Raw genomic sequence first — 18,703 nt, 5'->3', positions numbered from 1 at the left:
TTCAACCTCTCCCATCCTAACCCGAGACCAGTTCTAGTACCCCCATCTCAGAGGGACTCGACTCTAACTGGGGCTAATGGTCCTCTGAGTCAAGGAACGTGGATAAAGTCATCTTGTATCTCCAGGGCTCTTGTAGCTCCATCTTAGTACCTTGAGCAGATGGAGAGGTTTACTGACACTCTCCACTAAGCTAAGAGCAGTGGTACACAGGCTGAGGCTGAATAAATACGACTCTAGGGATGCTCCATGATGACCTCCGAGCAATAAACAGTTGCCTTGGTGTTGCTCTAGAAAACAATGACAAGCTGAATGCCCACCAACCTGTCCTGGATCCCTCTCAGCTCCTCGCTCTCCTGAGCAAGACTGAGACAGGATTTTGCAGCAAATCAGTTCAGCCACTCTAAGTCTGCAACTCATTAGTGAACTGTAATGAACAATAACATGTTTATTCTAACATCCTTATTCTCCATAGGTCTGACAGTGGTGGGATTCTGCACCATGCTGTCCACCAAGAGGCATGGTACCAGCATCCTGACCATAAAGGAAGTCCTGGAAAATGGGTTTGTGGCTGGGGACTCCAGCCAGACCCACTCTTCTCCCGTCTCCAGCTATTATATGGACAACAGCAGTGCCTCCAAAGCAGACACCTGGGAGTTTCTCATGGACTTGGACAATGCAACAAAAGGCAGTTCCCCATGTGTTGTCAAGCAGGCGGAGTCTCTCAGCAGTTGTGTCAAGATTGACCTGCACAGCCTGACCCAGAGCATCTCTGACCACAGTCTTGTCTGCTTCTGCAAGACCAACCACAGCCAGGTCACCTCTGACCTGTCTGGTTTGCCTTGTGAGCACTACAGCAGAGCTGCCTGCCTGATGGACATGGCATCGCAGAACACCTCCACACCATGCAAGAAAGAAAAGTGCCCCAAACAGCTGGAGAGCCTGCTCTCCAAGAGCACTGAGCTCATCGGTGACCTCTCAACCCTTGGGAAGACGCCAACACCTAGATGGGAGATCTCGGCAATAAAAGGCCCCCTGGACACCAGCCTGTTCCTTGATGCGAGCACTGAGGAGTTAAGGTTACTGGGATGCTCCAAACCGGACATGCCATCCCTGGAGACCCCTGTAGTAATTCCTCTGGCTTGGCCTGGAGCTTTCAAGAGACACCCTGTGCTGATCCACAGGTCTGCCACCCCCGAATCCCAGCCGAGCGACCCTGAGCCTGTCCCTGTGTTCCTCCAGCAGGCCCTGTGATGCGGCTGCCCCGGCTCCATGCTGGTGGGGTGCTGGCCGGGGACTCTCTTTGCTGTGGAGGGGTACAGGGCCACCATCCCCGCTGCAGCACAGAGAATGAAGCCCTCCTACCCTGCCCTGAGCTTGCTGCTGACGGCACCGCGTGGCCAAAGGTTCAATCCTCCAACCTGGGGTGGCTGAAGCGGCTCTGCTGGGTGGAGGAAGCTTCGGCTGTTGATGGCAGCCCCGAAAGCCAGCACCAGCTAAGCAGCAGCCCTACTGCTCCCCCTCTCCCTCCCCGATCGCTGTCTTTTGTATTAATGCAATAAAGATATAATTTTCATCCTGCCTGTAGTCTCTCCTCTCTGCCTGCCTGCCCGGCCTGCGGCTAAGCTCTGCCAGACAACGGGAGCAGGGCCGGGCCCCAGCCGGGCTGAGGTAAACAGACCGGGCTGCCGGTACAACAGCCGCCTCCGGCACTTCCCCACCCGCGACGGGAGCCCTACGGCCGCCATGGAGCTCGGGAGAGGCGGCCCGGCCTCCTCCGCCCGCCTCCCGCTGCGGCCGGCTGAGGAGGGGCGAGACGCCGCGACAAGATGGCCGGGCTCCGCCGCCGCCCCGCCCGCCCCCATTACCTGGCTGAGGGGCCCGGGGAGGTCTCGGTGAAGGAGGGGTGCGGGAGCGCGGTCCCCGCTGCAGGGCCATGGCGGGGCTGCCGGGTCTGGCCGGGCCCGGCGCTGCCCACGGGGAGGCGGCGGCGGGTCTGGGCTGGGGTTCCCTCTTCTGGCACGCTGGGAGAAGAACAGCCTGGGAGCGGGCCGGGGAAGGCGTCCGGGGGCTCCCGTTTTACACTTTTATGCAGGATTTTAAACTCTGTCCCAGCTGGAGGAGTTCAGCCCCGACGGGCAGAGCTGCGGGAGGGTTCCCTGTGTGACCCCCACGGCCTAGGCCCAGGACGGCGGTGTGAGGGTCAACAACTGCCCACTGCAGGCTCCTGCACCTGGGTCACACCAACCCCATGGATGCCAACAGGCTTGGGGAAGAGTAGCTGGAAAAGGAGAAGGACCTGGGGTGTTAAATAAAAGCCAGCAGTGTGTCCAGGTGGCCAAGGAGGCCAACAGCATCCTGGCCTGTGTCAGGAACAGTGTGGCCAGCAAGACTGGGGCAGTGATGGTCCCCCTGTGCTCAACACCAGTGAGGCCCCACCTCAAATACTGTGTCCAGTTTTGGGCCTCTCACGACAAGAAAGACACTGAGGTGCTGGAGCGTGTTCAGAGAAGAGCAACAGAGCTGGTGAGGGGTCTGGAGCACAAGTCTTGTGAGGAGTGGCTGAGGGAGCTGGGGGTGTTCAGCCTGGAGAAAAGGAGGCTGAGGAGAGACCTCGCTCTCTACAACTCCCTGAAAGGAGAGTGTAGCCAGGGGGGGTCGATCTCTTCTCCCAAGGAACAGGCGATGGGACAAGAAGAAACGGCCTCAAGTTGCACCAGGGGAGGTTTAGGATGGATATTAGGAAAAATTTCTTCACCTAAAGGGTTGTCAAGCATTGGGCTGCCCAGGGAAGTGGTGGAGTCACTATCCCTGGAGGTATTTAAAAGCCGGGCAAACGTGGTGCTGAGGGACATGGGTTAGTGGTGGACGTGGCAGTGCTGTGTTAATGGTTGGACTCAATCTAAAAGGTCTCTTCCAACCATAACAATTCTATGAGTCTACGAAAGGAACACAGCCACCCCTCTTACCCGTTTCCCGGTAGAACTCCCCACCTTCCACAGCCACTTGCTCCCTTTCCTTTTTCCCCCTCTCCAATCGCCGCTTACAGCAGACACGAAGACGTGGAGAATTACTTCTTAAAACCAGCTTTCCAGGGCAATTACAGGTTGCTGAAAAATCAGTATACACTCCCCCCTCTTCTTTTATGGATGGATTACAGGATGAAAAGTCATGTTGCATGAGGGGGCAGGGACAGAACCAGGGAAAGTAGCAACAGTTGCTTGGGACCAACTGTTGTGAATTACAGCAATAATTTCATTAATATATAAACTCTGTGGCTAGCTGCATGCCTAACCTTCTAGTGGCATAGCCTCACTTCTTGAAAGCATAAATTTTTATGTACATTATTTATATGTACATTACACGATTCCCATAACCAAAGTAGCACATCTGTTTACATAATAATAAACACTTCCGGAGGGCCAAAGGGACAGCTTTGAAAGAGATATGCAAGCTATTGCTTCCACATACATCTCGCAGTAGTTTCTGGCCAAAAAAACATCCATTCAGTGAAAAAAAAAAATCTGTTCTTTTGCTTCAGCTGCAGGGTGGCACCACAGACAAACAGCAAACAGGGCCCTGCTTGTATTCTCTGGCTGCTCAGATGGCTTTTTTTCTAAACCATGTTACAACATCAGGAACAGGTGACAAAACAAGTCAGAAAAAGGGCCGCGAAAGAAAATGTATTTACGGTTTGAAGTATAAACACCGCAGAAGGGTACAAACCAGATCTATAATTAGGAAGAGGATCGCACAGTTGTTTGGTTCGACTGCAGTCTGTGCCGGTTGACTGATTGGTATTGATATTGCAGGGAGAAGATAAAGCTTATTGTGTAAATCTGTAGCTGGAATGTGCAAAGTACTCCGTGTGACAAACACAACCGTGTCCTTAAAGAAAACTAAATGAAAGAGGAAGAAATGAAAAATTTCAAACGTGCTGCTATGAAAAAGGAACATCCACAGTGGAAGAAGAGATACAACCACTTCTGCTAACATTCTAGTAGCACACAGGAACTCTGCAGGTGCTTTGGGCCACCTCCTTTAAAAAAACCTGCACCAAGTTGGCATCCAAAGCATGAAGCAATGTAAAATGAAATTACTTATTGTGGGGTAAAAGATGGAACAGATCTTTTGTAAAAGGCAGCTTTGACGTTAAAAAGGCATGGAAGGGCAAGATAAAGCACGGGTGGCACAAAGGCTGTACAGAAAGCTTGAGCTGGGGAAGAAATTAAGCTTCACAGTTTGCGTGTCAGATTAAATACAGAATTTTTGGATGTCAAAGTGCAATCTCAGTGTTGATATGAAAAAAAAAAGTCCTTGCAACACAGACACACACAGAGTTAATGATGTTGACAAATCTTTTCTTCTCACCACTCATATCCTTGGCTCTATCTTTGCTGTGCGTTGAGCTTCAACATTTCATGGTCAATGAATTTCACTTGAATTTCCATTATTCTTGTGCCTTACCCAGCTCACTATCTCGGAATAGGCTAGATATCAAATAACTGTAAGTAAAAATATTCCCAAGCTTCTGCACTGTATCATATTTTCTTAATAACAATCCATTAAATCTTAAAGTCATTTTCACCCAAATGCTGTCCCTTCTTTTCAAAATTATGCATTTTCAGTCTTATATGAGGCAGTGATCTAAGACAGTCATTATTGCTTCATTTCGACTCTTCGCCTCCCTTGGAAGAGATGTTTTCCTGCTACAACAACAAACCCACCTCTCCTTGGTTCACTTTGGCAGAGAGACAAAAGGAGGCTGCCTCGGGGTGACAGTCTAACATAATTTCAGCAGCTCCTGTATTTATGGCTGTATTTTCTTTTCCACAGTTCACCAACCAAAATGACAATCTCTCCCACAGTGCAATTAAGGACTCCATGTGCACCAGGAGAACCCACAGTAAGCCTTAGTAGAAGGAAATAAATACTAGAGCCAAAAAGGAAGACCAAAACCACATTTTCTTCATATAAGATTTTTTTCATATATTACAAAATTACAATTTCAATAAAGAAGTAGAAAAATAGGCAATCATTGGGAAAGTGCTTGCAAAAATACAAGCACTTCCTCAAAAGGCATTAGTTATCCAAACTACTACACAGAAATGATCCAAACATTCAGTGAACTACCGAGATGGTCCCAATCGTTATACTGAACACGGAGGTTAGAAAAAAAAAAAATGGAAAAGCATGTTTTTACTAAAAGGTCTGTGTCAAACTGGGGAAAGCCAGGTCTCAGTTACCACTCTGGAATCCAGCTTCACTTGTGTCAGTATCGTGTTCCTTAGGTAAGAGGAAAGGAGAAGAAAAAAAAAAAAGAATTTTAACAAGAGGGTAGAAATGACAGTTTTCTGTCTTAACTAGATTATTTGAGAAACAGGAATACTTGTTAGTAGAAACAGCTGATGTGCCAGTATGTTCCAAGCAGACTTTGTGGCATCAAATTTACTATAAAGAATTATTTCAATACAATGCTGCTTGTGAGTAACAAAGCTGGTTTCACATCTACATTTAGCGCGAGGAAGCACCGTGAACATTCATGAGGGCGCACTGCTGTTACACAACGCACCATTAACGAACCATATTTAGCTGAAACTACCAAAACTACACTTGCATGTATTAATCCCCCAATTAAAATAAATGAGAGACTTAATAAATTGAGCAGTACACATTCTATACAGATTAACAGTCGTTAAGTATTCTGGATCATGCTTCACTGGTCTAATTTATTACACAACAAGTGTCTTAACACATCCCTGTACCTCTTGCCTGTGACAAGTGTAGCTGCGACAAACATAGCACTGATACTACCAATTATTCACTTGTAATTCTGTCATAAAATACCTGATTCAGTTTCTTAAACTCAACCACTTGGAAGAAGATGTGCTCCAGGATATGTTTGGCATCTTGCTTCTCCTTTGGGAGTTTACTTGTCACTCCTAGGATATCGCCACATTTTCGTACATAAAACTCCAGGTCATCATCAGTACCTAAACAAGCGTCCCAAGGAAGAAGGTAGTTGAGTATCACATGTATCCATATCAGCTGGGCAAAAACTTACTATAAGTCTCCATTTCCTGTTGACGTTCTGGGAGGTTAAGTCCTATAACTAAGTTCAGTGGACTAGCCACGAACTATTCCTGCCAGTACTGTCTCATCTTGTTTAGACTTAAGGTGTGTTTAGAATAAACTTAACATTTTAACATCAAAGCATAAAATAACGTGAAATAAATCAGCAAGACTGTGCAAAGCAATTTATGCATGGTATAGGAAACAGCAGGCAGAGACATAATAAAATGTCATGTAACAAACAAAATAAAATGTCATGGTACATAAAGTCATGTCACCAGTTTCCAAGGCCTTCCAGGTTCTTGGCCCAGGATGAGAGCAGTGCATTTTCTCAAATGCTCATGTTTTAAAATCAAATATAACAACAATTTTCCTCCAAAAACTTGGACTTTATATATGTAAACAGTCAGTCTGTTCTGCTTACATTTGTTTGTAATCTCTGCAAGACGAGCTTTCTCAGAGGAAAAAGTTTCATCCAAGTCAAACAGCTCCAGAGGGGGAGGAGGCAACTCTCTGAAAGCAGGTGGAAAAACCTTGAAGTAAAGAATTAAGACGGTTTATTGCCAAGTATTTTTCTTATACTTTACAGATCTCCAAGATGACAATTTTGGACTTAGATTGGACTTGAAGAAACCTTTTATAAAGTCAAAAGCAACTCCAAAGGCCACAGTACAGAGGTACACCTTTTTAAAAATTCCGTTTATGTTTTGTAAAAATAACTGAATATTCCAAAAGAGTTTAGTCACAAGTATGCCACAATTATCACCTAGCATCACGACTAGACATACTGCATTTGCAGTCTGGTTTTAGTTTTGCTCCATGAGACCCAGGTGATAGCTGAGGTACTAAGCTCATCATAACAGTTCACCTTGGAAATGTATTCACATTAATTCTGACAAGGGTATTTTCATGCAGTCACCATTTATCGGCTATAAGGATCCCAGTGACATTTCCTTAGTGACCAAGGTAAAGAAGGATGCAGCTATGATGGCAAAACTCAAAGATACTTGCTTTTCGAAATAAGTTTGACACCGCCATAGCTCGTGTAGTTGCTGCCAGCCCAAATCTCTGCTGGTAGAAGTTTGGCCAGCCCTTGCTGTAAAAGACCAGCGCTCCACTTTCTACTTCTCCAAAGGAGATGGGAGATGGAACAAGAGCAGGGCAGATGGGCTCCTCCCCTGGCAGCAGTCAGTACACTGCTTACAGCACCGCTGCTTTCTGAAATGCCACATTCTGTTTTCACAGTGAAGGCGGAACCAGCACCTCACAGGACTGGGAGCAGCTACTCGGCTGAAGGCTGATATACACAAGGCATTCTGCTAGGGTACTAGATGCTACATTTTCAAGCTCTATTGATAAAAATTATAAGCATAAAGAAGAGCTCTTTCCTAAAAGATAGTCACAGAATCACAGAATGCTATGGGGTTGGAAGGGACCTCTGGAGATCACCTAGTCCAACCCCCTGCCAAAGCAGGTCCACCCAGAGCAGGTTGCACAGGACCATGTCCAGGCGGGTTTTGAATGTCTCCAGAGGAGACTCCACCACCTCTCTGGGCAGCCTGTTCCAAGGCTCTGCCACCCTCAAAGTGAAGAAATTCCTCCTCACGTTTAGATGGAACTTCTTATGTTTCAGTTTGTGCCTGTTACCTCCTGTCCTGTCACTGGGCACTGCTGAAAAAAGACTGGCCCCTTCCTCTTGACACCCACCCTTTAAGTATTTATAGGCATTGATCAGATCCCCCCTCAGCCTTCTCTTCTCCAGACTAAAAAGACCCAAGTCCCTCAGCCTTTCCTCACAAGAGAGATGTTCCAGGCCCCTCATCATCTTTGTAGTCCTCTGCTGTACCCTGTCCTTGAACTGGGGAGCCCAGAACTGGACACAGTGCTCCAGATGGGGCCTCCCCAGGGCAGAATAGACCCTGCAATGTATTCAACTCCCAAGTGATTAATTATTACAAGTGCATTTATCAATTTTTTTTTTGCTAAGAACTATAGAAATGACACACAGAGGTTTGACATGAAAAAGGAGGATTGTGGTTGTGGGTGTTTGGTTTGGTTTGGTTTTGGTGTTTGGTGTTCTGGGATATTTGGGGTTTTTTTGTTTGTTTGGTTTTTGGTGTTTTGTTTTGGTTTTGTTTGTTGTTGTTGTTGGTTGGACTTGATGATCTCAAAGGTCCCATCCAACCAAAAATATTCTGTGATTCTGTGATTCTCCCTGTGCTGTATGAGCGAGGAGGTGTACTCACAGCTGGCTGGAGGGCAGGTAGTGGAGTCTCAAACTGCGGCTGAATGAGTTGGAGGGGTTCGTGCTTCACATTCAGCTGTTCGTAAGCTCTGCAGCATGGAAAAAAGACGAAGTATGAACGAAGAAGTGATACAACATCCACTTCCACTTGCATGCCATAAAGGCTATAGAGAGCAATTTTTATGAAGACACCAGGGTAACATTATGCACAGCCGTATCATTAAAAAAATGGGATGTCTAATTTTAGAAGGACCCCAAAGAACTACATATCAGTAATAACTGACTTCTACAGCAAGCAAATTAAAATTACGACTGAGAAGAATATAATGATAGGTGTACGTATAAGATGATAAAAAAGAAGGAAGTCACATATCAGTTCTTCAAGCAACTTTTAAAGGGATGAACATGCATGAGGAAAAAGTGATCTAGTTCAGAAAGAGCAGACTTGGGATTTCAAAAAGGTTTTTCAGGAAGTCCATAACCAAAAGCTATTTTAAAAAGTTATTTGTTATGGGATAAGAAGGGACATCCCACTATGAATTCACATCTAGCGAAAATACAAAACCAACAGAGTAAGAAGAAAGAGTGTCCACAGCAGAGTGGATTTTCATAGAATGTGTTAGGCCTGCTGCTATTCAACGTGTTCATGCGTGATCTGGGTAACAGCTGAATTACGAGGGACAAAGCTGCCAGCGATACAAAACTGGTAAAACTGAAGAGCAGATAAATCTCAAGACACAATTATTGGGAAATGCAAAGACAAATGAAATGCAGCTTCAGTAAATGCCAAGTAATTCAAAAGCACAAAACCAACCAGCACTCAGTTATCACTGCAGAAAATACCCAACATAACTGTAGACAGTTCTACTAAAAGTATCAGATCACTGAATCAGCAGTAGTCACAAAAAAGCAGAGAGCCGTGTCAGGAACTACAGCTAAGACAAGAAGCAAGAGAAAACATCACTGTCACACTGTAGTATAATCAATCTTCTGATGTATCCGTATTCAGAATGCTGCCTACAGCTCAGCCTCTTCTGCTCTTGAGCAGACACAGTTAAGCACAAACAGAAAATGCAGAATACACAATGGAAAAATAAATAAATAAATAAATAAATAAATCACAGCTGCTGACTTGATAACTGAAGGGAGGGCAGTTGTATCCAGCTGATACAGGGCTGTATCAAACAGCTTTGTGAAGTCTCTTGGGTTCTCATCTCCTTCTTGCAGACAGACTCGCAATTGCTCAGACAGCGCGGCGGTGTCTGGGAGCATGGTATAGTCTGAAATCTAAACACACACACACAGAGACACACAGCTATGATTTAAAAAGACGAACCCATCAGATTAGTCTCTTTCTAGTTTGTATCTCAACTGAAATCTCATCTAGAACTAATTATTTCCCTCTTTACCAGCTATGACCATTTGCACTGCAGCATACTGCATTAGTAGACTGTGCAAACTCTATTCTTAACTGTCAAGCCCCTCACCACATGGATACTGTATCTGAATTTCTGTTAATTCTTTAAAATTAAGAGAGAGCTTACTGGACAACTGTGCCGAGACTGTTGTTCTCTTTATGCACACAGAGTATACAATTTTAACACAGATGATATTTCCAAATAAAAATAGCATTTGCATACACCAGTTAAAAAAACAACTAAAATTGATAGACAGGCTGATCCCTACTCATACACAGAAAATCTACCTTCACTTCACCCACCTTCCTCTTGTCTGAAGACTCAGAGCAAAGTGCAAACTTATTAAGCTGGAGCAGCAAATGATCTCATAAACGAGGGCAAATTGGGAAGAGACTTTCACAAATGAAGTCTGCTAATGAATAGTAATCTAAGGCTGACAGAGATACAATGCCATTATTTTTTATGCCTAGTCCATCTGTCTACTCCATCTCAAACCCTGAATAAAGGGTCTGCCACAACAGCAGCACCCAACCACTTTGTGCTAAATACATGGTTTGCCAAAACTAGTGCTGCTGGATCACGCTATTATTTACTTCCTTGTGATGGACCTCTCTTACCTCAGGGTCCTCCATATCCATCTGGTTTAAATGGATATCTGATGTTGTGAGCCACTGGAAAAGCACATCCTGGAGAAGGACAAGACTTAATTAATTTCTAGAGGGTCCAAGTAATCTATTATAATGCTTAAACATTCATATTGTATCTATTAAATAACACACAGCAATGAGGAAGAAAAAATAGGTAATAAATCAAAGAATATCTGTGGAGAAAACACAAGCTTTGTTTGTATTTACATCTGGAAGCAATGATTGATGGCAACGAGCATACTTTGTATGAGGCACATACTTTCAGGAACACCTCAGCAGGGAACTCCCTTTCTTAGACATAACAACGTTACACACCCCACTTTGGAAAGTGCGTTGCAATTTCCAGGTATCAGGAGCTATATATGCAAACCTTTATTATTAATCATGTAGCCATAATCAAGTGCTAAGGAAGCTATGAAAAAGTAGTAAGCAAAAAAACCCCTACCGACTATTTAAATATTAATAACAATAAAGTAGCGAACAGAAGTTGGAAAAGCTTTTCAGAGTCCTATAACATAGACAATAATCTATGCCTTTAAAAACTCCCTCCTGCTACTTGGGCTCTAACAAATTCCTCAGGACATCAGTATTGGGTCAGAATCTTCATACTGAATCCACCGCATAGCTGTCTTGCTCTAAACAAGTGAGCCTGGATTTGCAAGTGCCATGGATATCCACTAAGAAAAATTCAAAAAACAAAACAACTTACCATGATCTTACCATTTTCTTCTTTATCTAAATATTGATCACTGAACATGTGGGAAGATCCCAGCGCTGCCATCTTTCCACCTTGACTCTATCAACAAAGAATACAATATAGTAAAAAATCCTTCAAAAAAAAAAAATCACAATTTTAGAGGCAGTTGTTAATGCTGTCTAATTACAAAGTGATTTAAAGGAATAGGAAATTTTGGAGTAAGTAGTGACAAAAGCAGTTTCAAACTTGGCAAGCTCACAAGAGCGCAGCAGCATCGTAAGTGTGTATGCTTTTAAGGCTCATAAATTTATTTAAAATACCGATCTGCATTTCATAAGAGTAGACAGACAACTTGCTGGCAATCAAAAAAGCCCCAGAGAACATCATCAACAATAGCTGCACTTAGGTTATTTTTGCAGGAAAAGAACACTCTTTTTTCAACCAAGTAAAAAAGAATTAAGAATGCATTATTAACTTCCTGCAACCCATTCTTCAGCGTTCAGAATGTCAACCTGGCGGCTAGTGACATGCATGTCAATACAGCACATAGTCATGTCAGGTAATGAGAAGAGAGTTTGGGAATTTTATTATTTGAAAGATAAAATGCAAAATATGCGGGTCATTATATTTTAATTTAGCTAAGTTAAACTTGCATGAAAATGTATTCATGCAACATCTTTGGAATACTTCTCTGAGATTAGCCCTTAATCCTTCCACAGGGACATACATAAGAAATAGTAAGTTTTGAACAGAACAAGAAACCCTGTAATGTTCCCTGCATCAACTGTGAAACTCAGCATAGTATAACAATGAATAATGCTGTAACAAATCTGAAGATATATCAAACAAAGCTCCAGTTTGTTTAACGAATTTCTGAGGTTTCATATTCCATGTTTTGCAAGGTTCTAACCTGAATTGTACATGCTTTACCCACAATAGCACGACTAGGTACCACCCTCTGATCTTACTTTCTGTTCCTTCACCTTCTGTTGCTCTTCTTTACCATATCTCTTTTTCTCTCCAAGAGCTCTTGTTTTCCTTCTACCAAGTTTCTCTGCTCTGCTTGAGAGACAACCTCTGTCTCTGGTTTCATCTTCTACCCTTCTACCCTCTTCCTTGAGCTAGATAGGAAAAATGATGCCATCTATTTGACATTCACGTCACCATATGATATCAAATGAAGAACTATCAGTATGACGTGTAATGGTTTCCACTGCACAAACATATCACACTTTGAGATCAATCCACGCAAAACACTTCACGGAGGTGCAAGCAAGTTACATGGATTTCACTCACTGCTTAATATAGTTGGTATAATTCTTAAAAGAAAACGCTTCTCTCCATACTGATTAGGTGAAGCACGTGAGACTCCACATAAACAGGCACATCATGGGTGCAAAATTAGACATGAGTCTATGGGTCCCTTGGATCTATGTGCAAATATTGTGTGGGTGGAGGGATTTTATTACATCTTAGTCTGACAGGTGCAGATAAAACGTGAGCAGTAAGTGTACTTGTAAGTTCATTTCATGCTGCTGAATTGTCTTTCATTTATAGGGCTTATTTCAGCTGCAACATGGGGGGATAAAGTTGGGCATCCTCAGGGAAAAACATCACCTTCCTACTGAAGATATCAGAAAAACACAGTGTTAGAAACTCATCAACATAGTAAAAATGTGTTAATGTGTTTACATTCGCTAACAATATTAATTCTTTGTTTGTACCCATAAACCACTAGTAGATTTCTGATCATTATTTCTTTAATAAATTAACAGGGCTGGATGGGTAAGATAACTTAAAAATCTACTGGTTCCAAGGTGACACTCCTCTTCCTTAACTCAATATGGCACATTTATGAAGCTAACAATAATCTTTCTTACTAAGCAATCACTAAAATACCCAAACTTTAAAGAACTAAAAATATTCATCTGCCAACCAAATATATAATCTTTGCTGACCATCAAATTAACTCTCCTCCGAAACCCATGCAAAGAAGTTTTCCATAAAAGAAGCAGGACTCGGTAGGCTCATCTGGACTTTGCAGATGCATCAATAAATAGCAGTGGGTTTGGAAGTACTCCCAGAAAAATACACTCACAATTTTTGTGTGGGGCAGGGGGAGAATGCACCATTTGTTACATGCAGAATTGTACCTCGTGCTGATAAAAAGCAAGAACAGGCCTGTTGAGGGGGAAGCAGACAGATCCTGTCGACAGAACAGCCACCGCTGGTTTCATCACATTCAGTGTGGCACCAAATGGGTACACAAAAGTGAGTGCCCTGCAGGAAATACAGATACTCCATAAGTACCTGCATGTATCAGGTAGGCTTGATGTTTAGAAAACTCGGTCTGTCCCCCTAAACTGCAAACTCTAATTGTGGAATGCCAACTGTAATTGTGGAATGCCAAGAGGCACGGTTTCAAACATTCAGATCATTATGATGACATTTTGGTCTCTTTCTACAGATTTTCCAGGTTGCCTTCAATAAGAAACAAAGAACACTCTTAATTCCTGTCTGCACACTTTGTATCTGAGAGAAGGGTAGTTAACTCACAGAAGAATATATATTCTGGAACAAAACTACATAAAATGCTTTTACACTTAGGTTTTTCCTTGTAATGAGCCACATGGTCATTTATTAGTCTAAAAACTAGCTGCAAGGAAGAACACAAACATTTCTAGTTATTTACGGAAAAGCTGCGTTCTCCTCAATGCCTTTTCACCCCTCTGCAGCAGAGATGGATGGAAAGCTAAAAATTGCAGTAAATGTCTATTTTACCCTGGATTAAGACTCTTTAAAAAAGACATAGGGGTGCTCATGCCTGCGGCCAAACCACTCACTATCTACAGGTTATTCATATTTACATTGTTTCATCAAATTAAAATCCACAGACAAGGGACAAAAAAGATCTGGTCAGGAGAGTAGTAATTCCCTTCGAAACCTCTCACTCTTGCTCCTTCCTTGGTTATCAAGCCTTACTAAACAGATTCTCCTTGAGGAACGAGAAGCTGATGGAAGAAATACATTAGAAAACCTCAACACAAGCACAACACGCTCCCATAGATTACAAACCTGCTAAACCCGAGTTATTCTAAATCTTTTCACATCAACTTCCTCAAAAGACAACACTTACTGCGAGTCACGTCCACTTCCATCTTCATCTGTTGTCTCCAGCAATTTTTTTCTTGCAGCTTCACTGATTCCCCTACAAGATGTTGAAAAGCAAAACTTACTGAAAACAATATGGATTCTAAGAGTTACTGCAAAGATTTATACATCCCAAATATTTACCTATTCAAAACTCCATCAGAGATCAGTGCTTCTTTTGGGTGGTAGTACTTGTAATATACATTTCGTACTACAGCATCTTGAGGAAAGAAAAAAAAAAAACAAAGAAATTTACATTTTAGCTGATTGGTGTGCTAGATACAGCAATGAAACGTGAGTTTAGCTCTCACAAGCCCTGGGTGTTTGCTTCTAACACCACGAAGCTGGCAGGTGGCTCCCAACAGAGTTCAGATCAGCCTTCTCTACTGTTCCCTTTTGGACACAGGGATTTAGAACAGGAATATATTTGCAAGTTCAAATAAAAATATGTACATCTCCATGTCTTTTGCAATGCAGAAAAGGCAGAAGGATGATCCAGTTAAAAGAATATGTATTGGTTTATAAGTTCAAATTCTTTTTCTATACATCTTCAAAAAGCATGATGAATCTAACACTGTTGATGCAAAAAAAAAAAAGCACAGTCTAGAAATGCCACTAAAGACCCTAAAAATATTTTATGTACGCTGAGACACAGTCATTTTGGTTTGTTGGGTTTTTTTTCCACATTGTCAGAACAAAATCTAATGAATAGCAGTTTATTGGTCTGTTAAAGAAAAGAACCACTGTTTATTCAGGGTGAGTATGAAGTGATTCAACCCATTAAAATGCATGGAAATAATGTTTGAAACGAAAGGCTTTTTAACAAAAAATGCCACTAGAATTATTTTTTGTTAGAAAATACCATTAAAATTGAAAATTACAGCAAAGGAATGGAGATGGCCAAGCTGTTATTAAGGTACTACCTCCATGGAAAACCTTTGTTGTGCTTCAGTTTTACACTGCCATGGACATTTAGGCTTCAAAAAAACCCACCTCTCGGACCAACAGGTGCTTTGCGAGAGGGATCTGCTTGGCTTATATCTACAGAGGCTGAACCTGCTCTTTAGATTTTGCTAAAAACAGAAGAATAAATGTATCAGTGAGCCCCATTACCATTATTGAAAACGATTCCATATTCTTCTAACAAGAAGTTAATATTTGTGCCGTATCGGGTCTCCCCACCTTCTCTTAGCATCACCAGGATGGCTCCACCATCCTCCAGGAATTTCTTCAGAACCGAGAACTAGAAGACAGCAAAGATCCAGATAAAAATACATGTGAAAGAAGCTACAAGACTGAAGGAAGTTATACAGAGATGAGGGAAGGTAAACGATTCTGTCTACTTGTAATGAACTTGATCCTATCAGAAAAGCATTCAAATTTCAATTTGTGTAAATTCACATAAAGCAGTACTAATGCAAATTCTTTTCTGTTGTTCTTCTCTATTTGGCATTAAACAAATCTTGAAACATAACAATTTGCAAACAATTATTGACTTCTTACCTCAGCAGCACTGAACTTTTCTCTTGGCCCAGCTGTAATCCACAGTTTTACTCCAAACAGTTTCTCAGATGTGATCTCATCTTTTAAGCTATGAATAAAGACGCGTTATTCTTGGATACAGTCCTGAACTGAAACTTAGCTTCATTTTTTTTAAAGGAACTACCACATAAACAGAAAGCAAGTAACTTCAGTCACTTCATATCCTTTTACCTCGGTTTAAAGTTGACAATTCGAGTGAAAATAATCCCTACACGTTTCAACCCATTAAATAGTAAAGCCCCTCTAACAAGGTACTGTGGCAGATCCAGAACTGGTATAATCCATCAGAGCTATTAAACTTTGCACCTGACGAGCTTCCTCTTTTTTTTTTTTTTCCTTTTTGCTCTGTGCACATTTTGTAGTGGACAGATAGGCAATATAATACCTACAAGGGCTGATTTCTAATTAATCCAAACTCTAAATCAAGATAGACTCAAAAACTTGTACTGGGACTTTCACCCTTATAACTTATCCTCTATCTGTTCCACAGATAAGACAGCAGAAAGCCCCAAAGACAACTATGTACAGCATCCGACAGTGAAATTACAGCTAATGACACAGAGAGCTGTCAATGCCAAAGAGAGATCTTCGCTTACGACAGCCATTCCCCAAGACAATTTGGGTACTGGATGCAAACCACAGACAAGTTTCGGGCTCCCCGGGAACCGCAGGTGCTCCGACCCCTTCCCTGGGCTGCAGGGGGAGGCACCCCAGCATCCTCGCTCAGGAAGCAAAGGTGAGGACAGAGAGGTGAGGCCGAGCCACACAGCCCGGGCTGAGGGAGGCCTTTCCTCCACCAGCTGCAAGAAGCCTGGGCACGATTGCGGCCCCGCCGGCAAAGGCCCCTCAGACCCCAGAAACGCGGCCCCTCTCCCGCCCCAGCACTCCAGAACAAGCTGCCGGGACTGACTGGGAAAGCCGCCCCTCACCTCTGGATCTTCCAGTTACCGCGAAGCCTTTTCCGCAAGGCTTTGTAGTTGCTGGCGAGGGTGAACGCCTCCCCTTTGGACGCGTTGAAGACTATGGCGTTCCGCAGGCCCCTCTCCATAGGGTTACCCGGGGAGGGGGTGGGCTACCGAAGGACGCCAGCTCTGGAGAAGGGAAGCGAGCCTCCCACGCCCCAGCTCCCCGGCAGGAACCCCAGGGCTAGGGTCGGAGCTGGGCACCGGGTCGGGGCCCTGCCCGCCGCAGCGGCGGGGAGAGCGGGCCCGGCTGCCGTTACCCAGCACGCTCCGCCTAGCAACGCGCTGGCGGCCAGGGCGCATGCGCAGAGGTCGCTACCGCGGCCTGCTCCATTACTGGGGGGAGGGGGGTATGCGTGTGTGTGTGTATGTAGGCGGTACCACTGCGGCGGGCTGGGGGGGAACGGGGCTTAGCGCACCGCCCTCGGGCAGGGCGAGGGCCCCCGCCTGCTCCGGCTCAGGCGGCAGGCAAGGCCGGGGACCGCTCGGGCCCACGGCAGCCGGGGCCTCGCCTGCCAGGGGCCCAGGGCAGGGCCCTGACCCCTCAAGGCAGCCGTACCTGTGTAGGGGCAAGTTTCTGGGCCTATGTAAAAGGAAAAATCCTAATCCTGTTATCTTAAAGTAGGAAGTTTCTATTTAATTTATTAAAAAAAAACCAAAAAAACACCAAAAACACAAACAGCACACAAGCAAGTATTGGGGTACAGGTGCTCACAGGCACAGGATGAAGCCAGTGGTCTACCGGTTCTCCTCACCCTCCCATACACACACAACAGAGGTGGACACACATCCATGTATGCACTTTAATATAAACCATGTCATGTTTCCGATGACTTCAGCATGTACAAGATAAAGTAAGATTAAAAAAAAAATAAATTGTTCCAGCACAAGCTTCCCAACAGTTCGAGCATCCTCACACAGCTTCTAGAAACCCTTTGTTTACCCCTGTGTGGCAGGTGGAAGCTCTTCACCCTCTTCCTCCTCCCCACAGCAACAAAAAACAACTTAAAAAAAAAAAGAAGGGGAAGTGACATTCAGGGAGTATACCAGCGTTTAAATTAAGGCAGAATAAATAACTCTTCTACATCAGTGATGGGTGTTTTCAGAGGGGTGCTGGAGGCCTAGTGTGAGGGCCCAGTGCTGCCAGCCACCCCACGTGGTGCTCGTTTCACTAGTGTCAGTGTGTCTTCACATGCTGTGAAAGGATCCCCCGCCCCAAGCAGGGGTTGGCCATAAGGTTATTTTTATTTTGCCAAGCAGCCTCTTCCCAACCCAGTTTGTCTGGGATTTCCCCTCCACACACACAGTGGCTTCTTCATAACCTCCATAACAGCCTCCTTGTTGCCTGGACAAAAGGGATGATCCACCCACCTTGGTGAGAAACTGGCTGCCACAAAAGGCCACAGGGCAGCTCAGGATTTACAGACCTGAACAGTAACTGATGAACAGTTTCTGAGCCCAACTCAGTCTGGGATGAGCACCTTAAGTGGCACAGTCTGCCTAAAGGGAAGAAGCCACTGCTTCTGGTAGTGCAAAGAGTTTCCCTCTCTGCTGGAGGGACATAGCTTGGCAGAGCTGCTCCGCCAAAAGAAAAAGAAGTGGCCAGTTAAAGGGACATGGCTGTTGATGTGAATGATGGTACATGCCTCAACCATAAATACAACCACAGAGTGAATACAATTCTGCCCAGTAGCACAAAACACTCAGGGGGAAAAATAATAATAATAATAATAATAATAATAATAGCGTCCCACTTTCCCTGCCAGGGGAACAGTCATTCAGAGGGAAATTCAAACAGCAAAAGTTAAGAGCTCTGTTCCATCCCCACCAGTTAGTGTATTAGTCCCAATATCCTTAAACCATGAGCAAAAGACAGTACCAATCCTTTCAAAAAAGGGAAAAAAAAAAAAACAAACCACACACCCAAACATAAAACCACATTCAGTTAAAAACTAGCTTCTCAAAGCCTTTAT

General features: G+C 43.9%; 2 protein-coding genes across 3 annotated transcripts; one reads left to right on the top strand and one right to left on the bottom strand.

Moving 5' to 3' along the window:
• Positions 1-498: 498 nt before the first annotated feature.
• Positions 499-1,251, top strand: LOC141471175 (uncharacterized). Its single transcript, XM_074157596.1, has one exon. The coding sequence runs from the start codon at positions 499-501 to the stop codon at positions 1,249-1,251; it is 753 nt and encodes a 250-aa protein (XP_074013697.1).
• A 2,067-nt stretch (positions 1,252-3,318) lies between these two features.
• Positions 3,319-17,009, bottom strand: IFT52 (intraflagellar transport 52). 2 transcript variants are annotated; one of them, XM_074157705.1, is made up of 14 exons: positions 16,698-17,009; positions 15,730-15,817; positions 15,340-15,469; positions 14,371-14,446; positions 14,213-14,284; positions 13,230-13,356; positions 12,045-12,197; positions 11,089-11,175; positions 10,350-10,418; positions 9,447-9,601; positions 8,316-8,403; positions 6,494-6,602; positions 5,845-5,990; positions 3,319-5,283 (listed from the first exon to the last, which is right to left on the bottom strand). In XM_074157705.1, the coding sequence occupies exons 1-14, from the start codon at positions 16,814-16,816 to the stop codon at positions 5,236-5,238; spliced, it is 1,467 nt and encodes a 488-aa protein (XP_074013806.1). In that variant the 5' UTR covers positions 16,817-17,009; the 3' UTR covers positions 3,319-5,235. The 2 variants fall into 2 exon arrangements, with proteins under 2 accessions (XP_074013806.1, XP_074013807.1); XM_074157706.1 differs by lacking the exon at positions 12,045-12,197.
• Between the last annotated feature and the right edge of the window lie 1,694 nt (positions 17,010-18,703).

The sequence above is a fragment of the Numenius arquata genome, chromosome 12 (genome assembly GCF_964106895.1).
Source record: "Numenius arquata chromosome 12, bNumArq3.hap1.1, whole genome shotgun sequence".
Taxonomy (NCBI): Eukaryota; Metazoa; Chordata; class Aves; order Charadriiformes; family Scolopacidae; genus Numenius; species Numenius arquata.
This window is presented reverse-complemented; position numbering and strand designations above follow the sequence as displayed.